Source organism: Canis lupus, chromosome 10 (genome assembly GCF_003254725.2).
Source record: "Canis lupus dingo isolate Sandy chromosome 10, ASM325472v2, whole genome shotgun sequence".
Taxonomy (NCBI): domain Eukaryota; kingdom Metazoa; phylum Chordata; class Mammalia; order Carnivora; family Canidae; genus Canis; species Canis lupus.
The window spans coordinates 960,555-980,788 of NC_064252.1; the positions used below are offsets into that span (position 1 = coordinate 960,555).

At 46.7% G+C, this 20,234-nt stretch overlaps 2 protein-coding genes across 6 annotated transcripts in view; both read right to left on the reverse strand.

Moving 5' to 3' along the window:
- Window positions 1-1,310, reverse strand: part of TIMELESS (timeless circadian regulator) — a 28,941-nt gene extending 27,631 nt beyond the window's left edge. Inside the window, exon 1 of one of the 3 annotated variants that reach the window (XM_025476970.3) lies at window positions 1,195-1,310. The gene's annotated coding sequence lies outside the window, so the exon portion shown is untranslated. Of the gene's footprint in view, window positions 1-106; window positions 274-1,194 lie in introns of those variants that run through there. The other 2 variants (XM_049115667.1, XM_035696317.2) reach the window with 2 other exon arrangements.
- A 224-nt stretch (window positions 1,311-1,534) lies between these two features.
- On the reverse strand, window positions 1,535-7,176 carry LOC112678014 (major intrinsic protein of lens fiber). 3 transcript variants are annotated; one of them, XR_003147338.3, is made up of 6 exons: window positions 5,926-7,176; window positions 5,269-5,433; window positions 4,761-4,841; window positions 2,993-3,197; window positions 2,048-2,144; window positions 1,535-1,680 (listed from the first exon to the last, which is right to left on the reverse strand). XR_003147338.3 is itself a non-coding variant. In XM_025476986.3 (4 exons), exons 1-4 carry the CDS (start codon window positions 6,283-6,285, stop codon window positions 3,012-3,014), a joined length of 792 nt encoding a protein of 263 aa, XP_025332771.1. In that variant the 5' UTR covers window positions 6,286-7,175; the 3' UTR covers window positions 1,554-3,011. The 3 variants fall into 3 exon arrangements, 1 of the variants encoding a protein (XP_025332771.1); XR_004803264.2 differs by having other exon boundaries at window positions 2,048-3,197; window positions 5,926-7,175; XM_025476986.3 differs by having other exon boundaries at window positions 1,554-3,197; window positions 5,926-7,175.
- Between the last annotated feature and the right edge of the window lie 13,058 nt (window positions 7,177-20,234).

Here is a 20,234-nt window from a genome sequence, read left to right on the forward strand (position 1 = left end):
TGAAGTGGACAAGTTCTGAAATTGAGGGAGGAGAGGTTGGAGCTGGAGATTTGGAGGCATCAGAATACAAGAAGGTGTGTGAAATTGTGGCAGTAAATAAGCTTACTTCAGAGAGTACAAAGTGAGAGGAGTGAGGAAGTGAGGGCAGACTTGTCACCCAGTAACTGCGAAGGACTCATTTACATGTGTTCTTCCATCCAGAAGCTCAGGAACTCTGTCCTATTCATCTGTCCACCTGTCACTGAGCACAGTGTACAGTACCTGTTTGGGCTCAGGGACCTTTTACTATCATCAGGGCCACCGAGCCGGAGGTACCATACACACTTCAAGAACACAAAGAAAGAAGTGTTTGGCCAGGGAGGGTGAGCAGTGGGGTGTCAGAAATAGAGGTTTTCATAGGAACAAGTTGGCTCAGTCCTGAAAGAGAAGTTCATCTAGCAGGGAAGTGACCAGAACTTCAGGCAGAGGGCAGGGCAGCAGCACAGGCACCAAGGCACGAAAGAACACAACGCAGACACGGCTCCCCCACGAGGCTGGGCGTGGAGGGAACGACACAGGAAAAACGTCTGGGAGTTTTAGAAAAGGAGGCTGAGAGGATCGGGCTGTGAAGGGCCGCGGACGCCAGCAAGGATCTGGGCCTGTGAGCGGCCAAAGGGGAGTTGTAAATTTCATCTGAAATGACCAGATCGATTTTTTTTTTTTACGGTAACTTGTGGCAGCACAAAGGGCAGAGCCAAGAACGGAGGCTCGAAGAAGGAGCTTAATAATTAGTAGCCGATGATCAGCGAAGAGACCCGAGCAAGCACTGTCCTTACGTCTCACACGCGAGACCGGAGGGAAGGGAATGAGCTCTTCGGTTAAAACCCAAGAATGAAGTAAGCGAATTCCGACTCCTGCCGACCACCGGGCGGCACTCGTGCCCCCGGGCGGAACTGGAAGCGACGTCCCGAGGTGCTAACTAACGCCCGGGAACCGTCCGATCTACCTCAGGGGTCCGCAGCCCGGTCGCACCACAGCCGCCCGGCCGCGCGGGGACCGAGGGCTCCGGGCGCAGAACTGCGCGTGCGCGCCCGGAGCGCAGCCCCGCCCCCGCCTCAAATCCCGGTGGCGGGAACCCGGCCTCGGCGCCTGTAGAGCGTCCCTGCGGCTCCGAAAGGACGCTTTCCGCCGGAGCGCTCTGTCCCACGCACTCACCCGCTGCCCGCCGGTCCTCAGGAGCCCCGCGGAGCCGACGGCCCTCACGGCCCTCACGCGCCCGGCCGCCGCCTTTCCCGCCACCCGACTGGATGGCACCAGGCCCCGCCTGCGTGGGGGCGGGGCGGCCTGGTCCACAGAACCCCAAGCGGGGCAGGGGGGTGAAGTAAGGAAAAGGGCACGAGTACGAGCACTGTGTATCGGAGTCGATCCGCTATGGTGAGCTAAGAACCACAGCGTTATGAATTTTCTGCTGATTTAAGATAATAGGGATCAAAGTCCGATTAGAGGTAAATTTAGAGGTAAATTTACATTCTTCCCCTTCTACTGAAGTGGGTTATTCCAAAGTCTCCGAGGGTAGTTAGAAAAAGTAGGCTTTATTTAGGAGGAAGTGGAGAGTTGAGCTACGCGTTAAAGTGGTCTTTTGCGGGCGTGGGTCTCTCATGCTAGAGATAGAGGTTTAAAGCTTGCGAAGCGTGCAGGCTCCTAAAAGGGAGAGAACAACAATAAATATTCATTGGTAAGTTGAGGATCTCCTCTGGACTCTGCTGAGATGAGTATATTTTGCCGATGACAAAAAAAGAGAGGGCTCAAACGAGTAATTATCTCCTGAATTGTTAAGCATTTGAATTGAAGGAATCGATTTCTGGGATATGAGGAGAGTTATAAGAGATTTGCTGAAGATGAAAGGACATATGAGAGAAAAGTGAAAAGATGAACACAAAAAAGGAAAATAATATAAAACTAGAGGTAAAAACAGAAAAGTACCATTTGAAGAGTGTTTTGATCTGCTCTAACTAGATTAAAACTCTGAGGGTCAAAGTCTCTTCCTCCTACGGACCCCCACCCCTACCTCTGCATTTGTCGCAGGCATCAGATTTCCAGTTTTGACTCGAGGGAGCTCTTCTTTGGCTGAAGTACCAGCTGCCTGGAAGCCCCTCTGGGGATGTCTGGAAGAACAGCTAAACTACTTAATGTTTCTAGATTCTAGGCTCACCCTACCCCTTGTTTAGGTTGGGAGCTCACTGGCCCAGGGCTTCCAAAGAGATCCATCATACCAGAATGAACACAAAACCCAGCCAGTGGATGTAGACAAGTTTATGTGGCTTTACAGAACAGTTCAAACCCCAATGTTCACTTTTCTCAGAGTTACTTCCCCACCCAAGTCCCTGGGGCAAGCATCCCTGAGATAAGTGGGCTACACTCTCCCATTAACTTCCCCAAAACCTTTTGGTACATTTGGAGCCTGATCTGGGGCCAATACCTCCATTTCCTCTCCCTGCCCCCAACCCCTTCTCCCAACCCTTGGAATGCCTTGTCTCCATCTGCCTCCTGTGAGGAGTACTCCCTGCTTCCCTGCTTCCCTGCTCCTGCATAAAACTAGGGCCATAATAAACTTGACTGGCAGCAGGGTAAAGGCCAGAAGCTTAAAGGTCTTGGTTCCCTGTGTTCACCACACTGGGTTGGTAGAGGAAGATATGGGATGACACCTTTTTTCCCTTCCCTACCTCTCCTGCTGTGCCCCAAAACTCAGACACAGCCACGTTCACTCACATTCATACGCACAATCATGCACACACAGCGGCGAAGAGAGGTGGGATGGGGAGAAAGGGAAGTTTGCACAAACCAGCTCATGAATGCAACTTGAAAGATTTCACACGGCAAAAGGCAAAAAAAAAAAAAAAAAAAAAAAACACACATAAATTAAAAAATAAAGAAGTACATGTCCCTCCCCCCCATCTCTTTCTTCATCCAGGGGCTAGCTCAGCCCTTCCAAGTAAACCCAGAAGCTTCCTACTCCTAGCCAACTGGAGTTTTCACAGGGCCTGGGTCTTCAGTTCAACAGGCTCTCCAGTGCCCTCTGGTTGTCCATTGGAGTCACTGGGCCTGGCACCCTTGAGAATAGACAGTCTCTCAGAAACACTCTTGAGCCGGGGGAAGAGGAGAAAGTCGTAGAGGAGACTGCCTAGTCCCCCTCCAATGATTGGGCCCACCCAGTATACCTGTAGGAAAAGGAGAGGAATAATGAGACTTAGGGAAGAGATCAAGAAAAAGGCTTCTCTTTTTCCAACCCAATGGGGACAATTTAAACAGAAACCAGTGTGTTTGTTTTTAAATTCTAAACGTCTCTACTCCTTGTGCCTCAAAACTTACCGTTTCTTTTCTGGGTCACCAAATTATTCCTTTATCCCACATCTCAGCATACATATATTCTGTTTATTGTTATCAGTTTGTACTAGTCTATAGATTGCTTTAAAAAATGTTTTAGGGGATCCCCGGGTGGCTCAGCGGTTTAGCGCCTGCCTTCTGCCCAGGGTGTGACCCTGGAGTCCCGGGATCAAGTCCTGTGTCAGGCTCCCTGCATGAAGCCTGCTTCTCCCTCTGCCTGTGTCTCTGCCTCTCTCTCTCTCTCTCTCTCTCTCTGTATCTCATGAGTGAATAAATAAAATCTTTTAAAAAAATGTTTTAACTGTGGTAAAACATATAACAGAAAATTCACCATCTTACCCATTTCTAAGTGTACAGTTCAGTACCGTTAAGTATACCATATTGTTGTGCAACAAATCTCCAGAACTCCTTCATCCTGCAAACTTGAATCTCTGTACCCATTAAACGACAGCTCCCCATTGCCCCCTCTCCTGAACCCCCATCAACTACCCTTTGGTTTGTTTCAATGAATTTGACTACTGTAGATACTTCACATAAATGGAGTTATACAGTATTTGTCATTTTGTGACTGGTGTATTTCACGGAGTGAAATGTCCTCGAGGTTCATCCATGTAGCATGTGCTGGGACTTCCTTCTTTTTCTTTTCTTTTCTTTTTATTTATTTATTTATTGACTTCCTTCTTTTTAAGGCTGAATACTATTCCAGTGCATGTAGATACTACATTTTGTTTATCTGTTCACTTGTGAGGGACACTTGAGCTGCTTCCACCTTAGCTGTTGTGAATAATACTGTCAGGAAAATGGGGATACAGCTTTGAAAAAATATTTTAATTCTGTATGTTTCACTGGCATATGGCCAAACAACACAAACATAGCCAATTTTTATTGAGGTCTTATCCCATGTCAGATTCTGTGCTAAATATTTCACACATATGGTTTTCACATTTACTTCTCATAATGGCCCATTTTATGGTAAGGAAACTGGGGTGCAGAATGAGGCATTTGCCATCATCACACACAAGGTCAATAATGTACTACAACTGGGAGAAGGCCCAGGCCCATCTGTACTCCTATATCTCCTGGGCAATGAGAGTAGAAGTTTTTGACTTCCTGTTCATTCAGTTGTCTACCTCACAGTGCTAGTTTTAGAATCCTGTGGATGCTTAGTAAAAATCCCTGACCAACTAGTGAAGGAATTATATGAGCAAGAGCCTCTCTTTCTAGCAAAATAGCGAATCCTGCTCACACGGGCATGCCAAACTCTGTGACAGCCCCTTTAGCTGAGTGCTGGTAAAACTGTGAACACACCCAGATGGAAAGCAGGCAACAAACATGGAACCTGCGGCCTACACCCATACAAGATGCCTTCAGGATCTTGCCCTTCTCCCCTCACTCACCCAGTGGTTGGTGAAGTTTCTGGTGAGAATGGCAGGAGCAAAGGAGCGGGCAGGGTTCATGCCTGCACCAGTATAATACATCTGCAAAAGACACAGTCATAATTGAGACACTTTCCCCTACTTCACCCCAGCTTCTCTCCCCACAACCCACATGTCCCTGAAGGCTGGGCACCTCACCCCCAGCCAGGAGCAAGTAGGGAAGGACAAACTGCATGGGGGGTCCACAATGGAGTAAAGGCACTGATGCCTTATCTGGGATCAGACTATGGATCCATACAAACCCTACATCTACCCATGATGATTCATTTCCACCTTGGGGTCAAGAAGGACCAGATACAGTGGTCACAGAAGAGAGGAACAGAACAGGGTTGATTCCTCTGTGCTGAATGATATAGAGTAAGGTGCATTATGTTCATGTTTGATAGTGAGGTGGGCAGAAGGAAACTTTAAAGCTGGGAAAGGTTTAGGGTCCCTAGAATCCTTAAACAAGAAGTTTCTCCCTGCTTACCCCAAAGAGGTGCCCCAGGGTGAGGGAGAAGCCAACAGCCAGGGCCACAGATCCTAGGCGGCCGTTCCGCCTCTCGTCGTATGTGGCAAAGATGCAGAGCACAAACTGGAGCGTCAGGAAGATCTCCACCGTGGTGGCCTGGCCCACACTCACCCCAGGGTGCAACTAGGCAAAGGAAGAAGAAAGGAGGCAGCTCATTAGGGTTGTCACAATGTTACCTCCTTAAGGCCTCCCACACAGGAACTGCCTTATGGCATCAGTTCCTTGGAGAGGAAGGATAACACAACCCCCATCACAGTAATCATATTTGTTTCTTAATTTCTCCTAATAATAGTCCTTAAGGGTAGGAAGAATTGTACCCACTTATGCAGATAAGGAAGCTGAGGCCCCACCAGGTAAAATAAGTTTCCTCAAGAACCTGCAAGGAGTTGGAAGGAAAGCTGAAACCAGAACTCAGTTCTCGAGTCAGTCCAGAGCTTTATACGTTTTTTATTCCTTCCTTACTCCTCCAAACTACCTTAAACACACACACACACACACACACACACACACACACACACACACACAATGTCCCAGACCCCTGAGGAACTGATCAGCCTCCACCATTCAGGGAGTCAGGGTACCAGGTTCCTCCAGCCCCACTTAGCTGATCATTACCGTATTAAGTGCTAGGTTTCCTCGGACGGCAGGTGGGGTGACACTATATAGCACGGCGGCTCCAGCCACGGCTCCCAGGAGTTGGGCTGCCATATAGCAGAAGGCACGGAGCAGAGACATCTGGGAACCCACAAGGAAGGCGAAAGTGACTGCAGGATTGACATGGGCTCCACTGATGTGGCCCACAGCCTGCACCAGCGTAGCCAGGGCCAGGCCAAAGGCCAGAGCCACCTGCAGGACATGCAGGGGTCCAGGGGTCCAACGCAGTGAGGCCCCCAGTCCAAAAAAGACATAGAAGAGGGTGGCAAAAAACTCAGCAAATATAGCCCTCCAGAAGGAGGCTGACCGCAGTTCCCACATGGCAGGGGGGATGGGCAAAATGCCTGGGTCCCTGATACCCCCCTGGCCTGATTTGGGAGGACAGTCCCCTTTATAGAGGACTCTTAATCCCTGGGAGGGGCAAGCTGAAGTGGCTGGCCCAGCCTCTTAACCCCTTCACAGCTACAGAGGGCTGGGCCCACTCTTATGCATCTGTTAAAGCTGCTGGATTTTCCCCTCCCTCTTCCATCGGGAGATGAGCAGAGCCATGGGTGTTAGGGTGGGGGTACAGTTGGGGCTGGAGAGGCTCTGAGAGGAGAGGACCAAGAACAGGGGGACTGTAAAAGTCTGTTTCTCTCTTTGTGTCAAAGTTGGGGTTCATGCTCCTGATTGACATCCGTATTAGAACATTCTTCAACTCTGCATTGGAAGATCAATCAAATGGAGTTCACTTCATGGGACATAAGACTGTGCTCCTGGGGGCCTTCAGTGTCCTCTGAGTCGGCCAAGGGTAAGGGTGGGGGTGGGGGTCAGGAGTGGGGTCCAGCTGGTAAGTTGGATAACTGAAGAGAATTCTTTAGTTCTCTGGGATTAGAGGCCCTTTCCCCATTGGTTGGTTTGGTCTGGAATCTGTGGACCCTGCAGCTCTGGGACAGAATAGTTCTGCTGTGTCTGGTTTTCTCCAAGCCCAGGTTCCCTACCCCCAATCCATGCTAGCACTTCCCTTTCCAAAGCCTCAGTCCAGCCTTATAAACCAAAGACAGGAGGAAGAACCTATCTTCCATGGATAGGCTGGGGTGGGAGACTGGGGAGGGGATAAAGGTGTTAGTTAAATTTCAGAATTGGCTTATACTTCATCTTTCCAAACTCACAAAGTCCTAGAAGGAAGTACTGAAAAGAAGGAAACTAAATCATGGCTATGGGGCAATGGAAAGGCCTAGGCTGGGATCCCTGGGTGGCGCAGCAGTTTAGCGCCTGCCTTTGGCCCAGGGCGCGGATCCTGGAGACCCGGGATCGAATCCCACATTGGGTTCCCGGTGCATGGAGCCTGCTTCTCCCTCTGCCTGTGTCTGTGCCTCTCTCTCTCTCTCTCTGGGACTATCATAAACAAATAAAAATTAAAAAAAAAAAAAAAAAAAAAGGAAAGGCCTAGGCCTCCTAATATGGTCCCAATCAGGACCCTAGGGCCTTCAGTCTTGATCCCTAAGGAAAAGTCTGGGCGTAGGGGTGTGTGGAGAAGCAGGCTGGTCAAGGAGAAAGGAGAGGACAGGGGTAGGAGAGCTTGGGGCAAGAGGTTCACTTGTGCTCAGGCTTGATGAGGGACCGGGGCCTAGAGGCGAGGCGGGGCTCTGTGGTGGTAGAGAAGGCAGGATGGGATACACTGGTAGGCTTTACCATCTCCATGGCAAGTCATACAAGCTGCAGGGTTTTCCCATGAAGCACCAGAGGAGAACAAAATTTTTAAGAGGTCTGCAGGGGCTCCTGGTGGCTCAGTTGGCTAAGTATCTGCCTTTGATCCCAGTGTTCTAGGATCAAGCCCTGAGTCAGGCTCCTTGCTCAGTGGTGGGGCTGCTTCTCCCTCTCTCTGCCTACTGTTCCTCTTGCTTGTGCTCTCTCTCTCTGTCAAATAAATGAATATTTTTTTTTTAAACAAGGCAGCAGTAAATGACTTAAAAAAAAAAAAAGAAGAAGAGATCTGTAATAATGGTCCCCAGCATTGGTCCCATCTAGTACACCTGTGGGTAGAGACGGGAGGAACACAGATTAGGGCCTATGCTCCTCTCTTCCTCCAACATCCAGCTTGGAGATGGATAGGAACAGTTACGGCAAAGGCAGAGAGCCCCTCTAACCCACCCACATGTTGGAAGTTGCTGAGAACAGGTCAGAGGGCAGCCAAGGAGACTGGGGCTCCTGATTTCAAGGAAGAGGAACAACTCAGAGATCCTCGGGAATCTCTTGGGTTTTAGAAGCCCCACCAATCTCTTGACTTCAGGCCCTGTAACCCCCATTGCATCTCAACCAAAGAAGCTACTAGTTCCCCGTCCCCTCTGTTGGTCCCAGGGAGTATGCAGGGTGCATGCTGCTTCTGGGAAAGGAGCCTGGGATGGGACAGAGGGTGGTACGTCATGGTGTTAAAAGCAGAGACTCTAGCAACAGATATTTTGGTTGAGATGTGGATGAGAATACAAAGTGACACAACTAGTTATGACAGCTAGTGGGTGTATAAATTGGGATTATCACTTCAGAACACACTGTATAGCACCATCTCATAAAGATGAACAAAAATACCTTCTGACCCAGGAATTTCACTTCTCATTTATATACTCAAGAGAAACTTTATTTTCTTTTTCTCTTTCTTTTTTTTTTTTTTTAAGATTTATTTATTTATTTATGATAGACATAGAGAAAGAGGCAGAGACACAGGAGGAGGGAGAAGCAGGCTCCATGCAGGAAGCCCGACGTGGGACTCGATCCCGGGACTCCAGGATCGCGCCCTGGGCCAAAGGCAGGCACTAAACTGCTGAGCCACCCAGGGATCCCTTCCTTTCTTTTTTCTTTTCTTTCTTTTTTTCTTTTTCTTTCTCTTTCTTTTCTTTCCTTTCTTTCTTTCCTCTTTCTTTCTTTTTTTCTTTCCTTCCTTCCTTTTCTTTTCTTTTCTTTCTTTCTTTCTTTCTTTCTTTCTTTCTTTCTTTCTTTCATTTCTTCTTTCTTTCTTTTCTTTCTTCTTTCTTTCTTTTTCCTTCTCTTTCTCTTTCTTTCTCTTTCTCTTTCTTTTCTTTTTTTCTTTCTTTTCTTTCTTTCTTTTCTTTCTTTCTTTCTTTTTGAGAAGGAGAGAGTGGAGAGGGAGTGGCAAAGGGAGAGGGAGAGAAAGAATCTCAAGCAGGCTCCATGTCCAGTCAGATGCTTAACCACCTGAGCCACCCAGGCACCCCACAGGAGAAACTTTTTTAGGCCTACACCAAGAGATGTGTATAAGAATGTTGAGAGCAGGGGGACAGAACGAGGGGACGCAACGGAGGCATGCCGGAGCCGCTGCCGTCGCCATGACCCGCGGTAACCAGCACGAGCTCGCCTGCCAGAAGAATATGAAAAAGCAGAGCGACTCGGTTAAGGGAAAGCGCCGAGATGACGGGCTTTCTGCTGCCGCCCGCAAGCAGAGGGACTTGGAGATCATGCAGCAGAAGCAGAAAAATGCAAACGAGAAGAAGGAGGAACCCAAGCAGCTTTGTGGCTTCGTTTCCAACCCTCTTGCCCTTCGCCTGTGTGCCTGGAGCCAGTCCCACCACACTCGCGTTTTCTCCTGTAGTGCTCACAGGGCCCAGCACCGATGGCATTCCCTTTGCCTTGAGTCTGCAGCGGGTCCCTTTTGTGCTTCCTTCCCCTCAGGTAGCCTCTCTCCCCCTGGGCCACGCCTGGGGGTGAGGGGGTTACCACTTCCCAGTGTTTTTTATTCCTGTGGGGCTCACCCCCAAAGTATTAAAAGTAGCTTTCTTTTTTTTTTTATTTTTATTTTTATTTATTTGTGATAGTCACAGAGAGAGAGAGAGAGGCAGAGACACAGGCAGAGGGAGAAGCAGGCTCCATGCAGGAAGCCCGACGTGGGATCCCAAAAGTAGCTTTGTAATTAAAAAAAAAAAAAAGAAGAATGTTGAGAGCAGGGATGCCTGGGTGGCTCAGCGGTTGAGCATCTGCCTTTGTCTCAGGGCGTGATCCTGGAGTCCCAGGATCAAGTTCCACATCGGACTTCCTTTGTGGAGCCTGCTTCTCTCTCTGCCTGTCTCTGCCTCTCTCTCTCTCTCTCTCTCTCTCTCTGTGTCTCTCATGAATAAATATATAAAACCCCCCAAAAATAAAAAAAGAATGTTGAAAGCAGGGACGCCTGGGTGGCTCAGGGGTTGAGCATGTGCTTTTGGCTCAGGGCGTGATCCCAGGGTCTGGGATCAAGTCCCCCATGGGGCTTCTTGCAGGAAACCTGCTTCTGCCTATGTTTCTGCCTCTCTCTCTCTGTCTCTCATGAATAAATAAATAAAATAAAAAAAAAATGGTGAGAGCAGCACTATTCACAATAGCAAAAAACTAGAAGAAGAAACCCAAATGCCCATTGATAGGAGAATGGAGGTATAGACAGTGATATATGTCTCATCTTTTTTTAAAAATTTTTATTTATTTATGATAGTCACAGAGAGAGAGAGAGAGAGAGAGAAGCAGAGACATAGGCAGAGGGAGAAGCAGGCTCCATGCACCGGGAGCCGACGTGGGATTCGATCCCGAGTCTCCAGGATCGCACCCTGGGCCAAAGGCAGGCGCTAAACCGCTGCGCCACCCAGGGATCCCATATGTCTCATCTTTATATATAAATATATTTCACACAATGGAAAACTATTCAGCAGTCAAAATGAGTGAATCTGGGGTGGGTCAATCAATTAAGCATCTGTCTCTTGATCTCAGCTTAGGTATGGATCTCAGGGTTGTGAGTTCAACAATTGGGACGTGGAGCCTACTTAAAAAAAAGAGTGAATCACCATAGTGATACTCAATAATAGGGAGGAATTTTAGCAATAAAATGCCAAGAGAAAAAAAAGTCCCAGAAGATTACATATGGCATGATAACCATTTCATAAAGTTTAAAAAAATTGGGGCACCTGGCTGGCTCAGTCAATAGAGCATGTGGCACTTCATCTTGGGGTTGTGAGTTTGAGTCCCATATGGGTGTAGAGATTACTTAAAAAAAAATCTTAGAAAAATCTAAAATAAAAATATGCTTTTCAGAACATATGCAGATAAGATGAAACTACACAAAAAATAAAACAAAGAATGATGAATATAGGATTCAGGATGGTGTTTACCTCAAGTTGGGATGGCAAGGGGATGAAATAGAATATATAAATATATATTTGTAGATTTCTGTGGTTCTCAAGGTTCTAGTTTTTCTGTTACATGGTTGTTGTTTTTTTTTTCAAAGATTTTATTTATTTATTCATGAGAGACACAGAGAGAGAGAGAGAGAGAGGCAGAGACACAGGCGGAGGGAGAAGCAGGCTCCATGCAGGAAGCCCGATGTGGGACTTGATCCAGGGTCCCCAGAATCACACCCTGGACCAAAGGCAGGCGCTAAACTGCTGAGCCACCCAGGGATCCCCGGTTTTTTTTTTTTTTAAGATTTTATTTATTTATTCATGAGATGCAGAAAGAGAGAGAGAGAGAGAGAGGCAAAGACACAGGCAGAGGGAGAAGTAGGCCCCATGCAGGGAGCCCGCATGGGACTCAATCCCAGGTCTCCAGGATCAGGCCCTGGGCTGAAGGCAGCACTAAACCGCTAAGCCACCCGGGCTGCCGTGTTACATGGTTGGTTAATGATGCTGCTTAATTGGGATGTCTAGGTGGCTTAGTTGGTGGAGTATATATGGCTCTTGATCTCCGGGTTGTGAGTTCAAGTGCTCCACTGGGCGCAGAAATTACTTTTAAAAAATAATGAGGGATCCCTGGGTGGCGCAGCAGTTTGGCGCCTGCCTTTGGCCCAGGGCGCGATCCTGGAGACCCGGGATCGAATCCCACGTCGGGCTCCCGGTGCATGGAGCCTGCTTCTCCCTCTGCCTGTGTCTCTGCCTCTCTCTCTCTGTCTCTCTCTGTGACTATCATAAGTAAATAAAAAAATTAAAAAAATAAAATCTTAAAAAAAAAAAATAATGATGCAGGGCACCTGGGTGGCTCAGTTGGTTAAGCCTCTGCCTTGTGCTTGGGTCCTGGGATCGAGCCCTGCATCAGGCTCCCTGCTCCTCAGGGAACCTGCTTCTCCTCCCTCTGCCTGCCACTCCTCTTGCTTATGCTCCCTCTCTGTGTCAAATAGATAAATAAAATCTTTAAAAAATATAATGATGCTTAGCTTATTACTTAATAAAAAATGAATTAGGGATGCCTGGGTGGCTCAGTTGGTTGAGTGTTCAACCCTTGATTTTGGTTCACGTCATGATCTCAGGGTCTTGAGATCAAGTCCCATATTAGAGTCTGAGCTCAGTGTGGTCTGCTTGGGATTCTCTCTCCCAGCTCCCTCTGGCCCATGCCCTCCAAATATGAGAGCTCTTTTTTTCTCTTTCTCTCAAATAAATAAATAAATCTTAAAAAAAAAAAAACAACAACCCACAACAAATTAGGGGAAGCTATATATAGGTCAATGAGAAGGGGATGTCATGGGCAGCTCTGGTGGCTCAGTGGTTTAGTGCCACCTTCGGCCCAGGGCCTGATCCTGGAGACCTGGGATCAAGTCCCACGTCAGGCTCCCTGCATGGAGCCTGCTTCTCCCTCTGCCTGTGTCTCTGCCCCCCCCTCTCTCTCTATGTCTCTCATGAATAAATAAATAAATAAAATCTTAAAAAAAAAAAAAAAAGAGAAGGGGATATCATAAACAAAGGAATAGTCCATGCACGGGAAATCCATAACAAGCCATAGCAACAACAAAAATCCTGGCTAAATATAAATTCCCCACTAGATATAAATTCCAGGAGGGCAGGGCAGGGATGTGTCCGATTTGTTCACCACTGTAAACCCCAAGCTTGACACACAGTAGACAGTAAATAAATTTTTGTTGAATAAATTAATGTAGGCTCTCCAAGCCTCAGTTTCCTCTGGATCAAATAACATAATGTACATAATGGCTTAATAGACTGCCTAATACAGAATAAAGCACTTAATAAACAGGAGCCATTTGATGAGGGTTTTATTAACTACAAAAGCTTACCCCTAACCACCAACTCTACAAACGAAGGGCAGAAGGACAAAGTGCAGCTAATTTGGTGCCCTTGTAAACATCAAATAAAATGATTAAATTTCCTTATTTGAAGCTATCAGCTTTTTTTAACTTTTTTTTTTTTTTAAGTAATCTGTATGCCCAGTGTTGGGTTCAAACTCATGACCCTGAGATCAAGAGTTGCATACTCCACCAGCTGAGCCAGCCAGGCCCCAAACTTCTCTTTATTCCTCATCAAACATTGATAAGAATCTCATGGAGAACTGAACCCCAGCCCATTTCTTTTCAAATCAGCCACTTAGCTGAATGCCAAACCTTCAAACTCAATATAAGCTTTCAAAAACTCACTTGAATTTTTGTAGAGATTTACATATAACTAGAATATCCATTGTTTTCCACTAGTCTAGCCTCTTTTTATTTTTATTTTTTGCTTTAAAGAGTTTATTTATTTTTTCATGAAAGACAGAGAGAGAGAGAAGCAGACACAGGCGGAGGGAGAAGCAGGTTCCTCACAGGGAGCCTGACGTGGGACTCGATCCCGGGACTCCAGGATCATGCCCTGAGCCAAAGGCAGATGCTCAACTGCTGAGCCACCCAGGTGTCCCTAGTCTAGCCTCTTTAAAGGAAAAAAAAAAAAAAAGGCTGTGTCTCCCTTGAGGAGTGGAACCCAGTTTTCCTCAACCCCCTGCTTGGTATGGTTTGGGTTCTTACCAATGCCAGTTCTCCAGCAGTCACTGAGAAACCCAGTACCAGGATGCCTGGCCCACCTCCTTCCAGTCACTGCTGAGCCACAGCAAACATGGTGAGCACCTCCTGGATAGTAGAGAAAAACTCCATGCTCAGAGCTTGGCCTATGACTCTTCTTGCTCACCTGGATGAGACTAGACATGCTAGGACTCGGGTGAGAGGACACAAACACCACCCCTTCACTGTTCCCCAGGCCCCACCATCTACCTACCAAGGAAGCTTTAAACAAAGGATCTGCAGCAAGTCATCCAAAATCCTTGAGTTGCTGAGCCTAATCCATTGGTCTATTTGCATCATACTGAAGGTAGCAGGGATGCCCCCTCTTTTGTTCATTCTTTAAAGTCCTATCAGCCATCTGCCCTCATTACCTACCTAGTGTCACCCTACTCAGGAAGGGGGGAGCTGCTGCTTAGCTGGATGAGTAGCTGGGCTACAGCCACCTGGGGCAGTTATAGGTAGAAGAGGACCTAGGCCAGTATGACTTCTGTGCTCTGGTCAAGGACACAGGACACCTCCTGGAGGGGTCAAGCCAGTGGTACAGAGCAGTGCTGGAGTGAGGGCAGGGTTTGTCTGGGCCCCACTGACCCATCAAAACTCTGTGCCAGGCTCACCACCACCAGCTCTTTTTTTTTTTTTTTTTTTTAAATTTTTTTTTTAATTTTATTTATTTATGATAGTCACAGAGAGAGAGAGAGGCAGAGACACAGGCAGAGGGAGAAGCAGGCTCCATGCACCGGGAGCCCGACGTGGGACTCGATCCTGGGTCTCCAGGATCGCGCCCTGGGCCAAAGGCAGGCGCCAAACCGCTGCGCCACCCAGGGATCCCACCACCAGCTCTTTAAGCAAGAGTTGAGGGACTGTGCCTGGCACATGCACTGGGGCATGAGACCCTAAGAATAACTCCTACAAAGACCAGGGTGCCTAGGCCTTCAGCCAGCAGGTCTCTCCCAAATTGTTGGCTCTATAGGTCCTGGGGGACTAGAAGAGGAGGGGAAGGCAAGCTCAGGCTGGCTGTCTGGGCTGACAGTGTCTGCTCCACTCTTCTCCCCACTGATCTCCCACTCTCTCCTCTCTGTTCCCCTCCCCCCAACAAACTCTTCCAACCAGGTGTCACACTTTTCATCTGGCACTTACTGCCCACCAAGCACCTGTTATGAGAGGATGGGAGAAGGACTGAAGGAGAGACAGACAGAATAAGGGAGAAGTCATAGAATAAGTCCCCACTTGCTTTGACTTTGACTTTGTAGAGAGAGGAAAAGTCTGTTTCAATAGGAGAAAGAAGGAGTCTATTGGAAAAGATGATGAATTCTCCTCTCTGCAGGAATCTCATCTCCCAGATCCCCATTTTGCCAGTTTGGTTCAGGTCTCTGTTAGGTGTCCTGGTCTGGTTTGCAGACTGCTTTTCTAGGTCTAAGGTGAGTGGGGTTGGGATGAGGAGCAAGTGTTTCAGGTGCTTTCTCTGGAGGAGGCAACCAGAGAGGTGAGAGTTCCACTCTTGTGATTAGAGAACATTTTGTGTTCTTCCTTCAGCCAATAGTGAGGAACCTCATCCCTCATCCTGCCATCTGCTACCCATTCAGTGCTCTCCCCAAGGGAGCCTTAGACTTTTATACTCACACCTAAACATCCGCTCTCCCCAACCTTGTCCATTCTCTCTTCTATCAAGCTCTTTCTCCCTCTTTAGCCCTCCAACACAGACTCACCAAGGGAGGAGCAAGAGATCATAATGGCTTCTGTGGACCAAAGGTGCTCACAGTAAACATAGGGACTCATCCTTCCACTTCCTAATCATCTTTATAAACCTGGGTTTCAGGAGCCAGAGAGGTAAAGAGGAAAGTTAAAGTGAAGATCTGGAAGACAATGAGAATTCCAGGGAAGGGAAGGATATTTCCATTTCTCACCATAAAACAGAGCAAGCCAGTGAGAAGGTATCAATGCTGACTTGGCAACTAGGTCATTTGAATCTGCAAAGGAAAGTTCCTTTGAGGAATTGCCTAGGAGTGCAGGGGATTCCCTGGTTTGAACGCTCCTGGGATTTCCCAGGACATACCCCAATTCGTCGTTGTTTTCTTTTCTGTCTGGCTTGTTTACTTTTTTTTTTTTTCTATCACTCTAATTCATTGTTGTATTTTGGGTTCTTTTCAGGGGTTGCCAAAATTTTTAAGTTCTAGATTCTCCCCCTTTCTCTCTTCTGGCCTTAAGTAAGCATACAAACATTTTTTATTTTTTTTTTCTACTAAGAAGTATGGAAGTAGAGAAAATGGTAAAATAACAAACTTGGAGAAGTTACAAAGTTATTTTAAGTATTAGCTGCTTGTAGTGGTGATCATCCTGGAGTCTCACCTATCTCTACGCTAAAGTAAGTTATCACTTGATTAACAATCAGCCTCTGACCTCTTTATATTCCTGGAGCTAGGGATCCTAAGTTTACTTCAACAAAGGAAGACTCCATTTCTGTCTCCAAGAGGTGCCATAGGAAGCATAATCCATAATATTAGGGAGCAAGTACATCTATAAATCTCAGGGAATCTGCAGGGAGAGCTACTTGTCTCGTTCCATTTCTCCACAGTGGGTCCCATGTGATTACCATAGCCACCTCTGAGGTTATCCAGGAGCAGCTTATGCCACAGCCAAAGCTCCAAAGCTACTCCACAGCCAGCCCGTATCATCAAGACCTAAACAATAACCTTGGTCTGAGTTCCATGAAAATACCTAATTTGCTGATCTTACAGTATTATAGGAGGATCAAGTGAGATATACTCAGGGAGTTAAATTAGCTCCCTTCAAATGTAAATAAAGTGATTCATGAATTGAGATAGAAACATAATTTACAATTATCAAATACTGAACATCCTCTCTGGCAATTACAATGTGGGTGAATGGAGATACTGCCGTGAGGGGCTGGGTGAACATCCATCTCTGCATCCACCACATGGAATCTCTATCTCAGCCCCATATTCAGAATGCCAGATCAGCATGTAACCCAGCTCCATTGTGTGGACAGTTTCATAGGACAAAGGCCCCAGCATAACACAAGCCAGCCTAGCAGCCCCTTTGGCTAGCTCCTGAGGGCCCCCCTTCTCTCTTTTTCTCTGGTTATGCTTTGCTGACTGCTGACTCCTGGCAAAGTCCAGAACAATCACCATGCTCTGAGTGCATCATCCCTCTCGCATCTATAGTTAAGGGCTCCAATTAGCACTTGGATCCGGTGAGAACCCCCACATGTTAGAAATGGCATAGGTAATCTAAGAAACAGAGTGAAAATAGACTGACCCATCCTGTCCTTGCCTCCTCATACCCTCTTCTTCCTAGAGAGTCAGATAGGACTCCAAGCTAGACAGATCAATGCTCACTATGGTTAGAACCTGTCCTAAGTACTTAACAGTATATGTGTTATTTCAAGTACTGGTTTTCCCTAGGATTGTATCTCAGTTTATTGCCTGTGTACTCTAGTTAACATCCTCTCCTCGGATGACTTCACCTATTTATGTGACTTCACCTATTTCACTCTCCCTCAAAATTATATCAGAGAACATTTTTGTTCTGTAGATTCCTCAAATACAGCCTATCTGAAACAGAATGAATTATCTTCCCCCATTCAAACATGCTTTTCCTTTTGTATCCCTTCATTAAATCAGAAACCTATGAATCAGTTGGACTCCTTCCTTGAATCCTCTCACTCCCACCTACCCAGTCACCTAAACCCTACCAATTCTACCTCCTAGGTGGCTTAACCCTCATTATGTCTCACCTGAGAACTCTAGTGGCTTCGAGACCTCAGTTGACCCTGTTTCTGGTCTCATTCCCTCCAATTTATTCTCTATGTTGCTGCCAGTTTTATCTTTATAAAAGTACAGGGTGCCTGTGCGGCTCAGTTGGTTAAGCACCTGACTTCAGCTCAGGTCATGATCTCAAGGAGTCTGCTTCTCCCTCTCCTTCTGCCCCTCCCCTCAATTGTGTACACATGCTCTCATAAATAAATAAATAAATAAATAAATAAATAAATAAATAAAATCTTCAGTGAAAGTACCTGTAATTTGTCATTTGCGTCCCTTCAACAGCTCACGAACGCTTGAAAGACATTCTTACTACGAACACACAACTCTTCATAATTCAGCCTCTACTCTTCCAACTGTTCTCCATATCTCCCCAGCATGAGGCCCTGGCAATTTTATGCTTCTTGTGGCTCCTCAAACACCTCATTCTATTTCATTATCCAGTGCTTTAGCAGAAGTTGTTCCCTATGCCTTGAATGTCTTTTCCCCTTTTGTCTGTCAAGGGAAACTATAACTTAATTATTATGCATGGAAATGTTAAGGATTAACTATTGTATATTAGCATCAAGGTAAGTAATCACCTGAATGGTGAAAGTAAATGTATCAGATGGATGGTCAGTCTGTGAAAGCAGAATAATACAAAAGGCAAGAAGTTATTTTCCTGAGCAAGGAATAACGTAATAGAGATATGTCTAAGTGACTGTGAGGAATGTGCAGTGATTGCTTCAGCTTTCACATCTACGATGGAACCTAAGGAGAAAAACTACAGGAACAGAATTTAAGAACTTTCCTCTAATTACCAGCAAAATGCAAAGTATTGATAGAGCAGGACTTTTCTGTAGGAAATCTGTCCTCCATGCCTTTGCTCCGAGGCTTAAGAGAAATAGAAACCTCTCTTCTCACACATTAGGCAGGATGTAAAGGCTGGACCAGGCTGACGCCTGGTGGAGAGAATGAGCCAGCCACCGCACTGCAATAACAAGGGCACAAAACTTACTCCCTTTATCCTCATTCATTTATTAATTAAAAAACAATAGTACACTTTGTGCTAATACTGAGGCCCTGGAGCACAGAGAATAAAGGACTTAATCCCCACTCCTAAGAGTTCTTAAGAACCCATTCATAAGAACCTAACAGGTGAGAAAGGGTGCCTAGGTGGCTCAGACTGTTTTGTTTTTTTTTCTTCTGCTTTTTAAAATATTTTATTTAGGGACGCCTGGGTGGCTCAGTGGTTGAGCAACTGCCTTTGGCTCAGGTCCTGATCCCGGAGTCTTGGGATCAAGTCCCATATCGGGCTCCCCTCGCAGAGAGCCTGCTTCTCTCTCTCCCTGTATCTCTACCTCCCTGTGTCTGTCATGAATAAATAAAATCTTTAAAAAAAGATTTTATTCGACAGAAAGAGAGAGAAGGCATGTGCACAAGCAAGGGAAGCGGCAGGCAGAGGGAGAGAAAGAAGCAGGCTCCCTGCTGAGCAAGAAACCCATATGGGGCTCTATTCTAGGACCCTAGGATCATGACCTAAGCTGAAAGCAGATGCTTAACCAACTGAGCCACTCAGGTGCCCCTGGCTCCAACCTGTGTCCGCCTTCATCTCAGGTCCTGGGATTGAGTTTACATGGGGCTCCCTGCTCAGCAGGGAGTCTGCTTCTCTCTCTATCCCTCTCTCCGCTCAAGCTCTCTCTCACTCACTCTCTCAGATAAATAAAATATAAAAACAAAAACAAAAACAAAACCCAAAACACCTAACAGATAAGTAGCTGCCTCTTTAAATGTTACATCCTTGCAGCACCAGGGAGACTGGGGAGTCCAGTTAGAAGGCTAATGCAGTAGTCCAGGGGAAAAATAATGTGATTGGGGTTCAAGGATAATCAGGTTTCGGGATCCCCGGGTGGCTCAGCGGTTAAGCTCTGCCCTCGGCCCAGGGCTTGACCCTAGAGACCCGGGATCGAGTCCCATGTTGAGCTCCCTGCATGGAGCCTGCTTCTCCCTCTGTGTCTCTCATGAATAAATAAAATCTTTTTTTTTTAATAAATAAAATATTTTTTTAAAAAAGGATAATCAGATATGTGACGAGAGAGACAAGTCAAGGACTTCCAGGTTTCGGGCGTGGGCAGTGGGCTGGTTATGGGTTGCAGATCACAGAGGTCCGGGAACCAAGCGAAAGAGGAAGCTTGTGTAAATGTGAGAACAAAGTTTTAGACCTGTTAAGTTTCAGGCTGGCTGGTGAGGGGTGGGGCGTATCCGGGTAGAAATGTCTAAAAGGTAGTTGGACATACAAGCCTGCAAGTCAGTCCTTCTGCAAAAACCCTGAAAACACAAAACCAATATTTATACTATTTACATATTACTATTTATCAAACCATTTAACCTAGTGGCTGCTGTCTGTCAAGTTGTATTCTAGGCTATTCTTTCTAATTTTTATCAAGGTCTAGAGGGTGGTTATTTTTGTTTTACAAAGTAAGACACTAAGTCTCGGGAGAAGTGAAGTGATTTGCCCCAAGTCACACAGCGGAGCTGCGTTCGAATCCTATTATTAATTCTAAAATCTATGCTCGACACCCTTCGACGCTACCTTTTTAAAGGACCTCCTTGCTAAAAGTGTGAGCAGCAGTCCCCTCGGGAAAAGCAAACAAACCGTGCCCAGCCCCGACGCACCTGCGCAGAACGCGCCAAGATGGCCGCCCCGACCTGGGCGGGGGGGCCCCTACGTCATCACGCCGCGC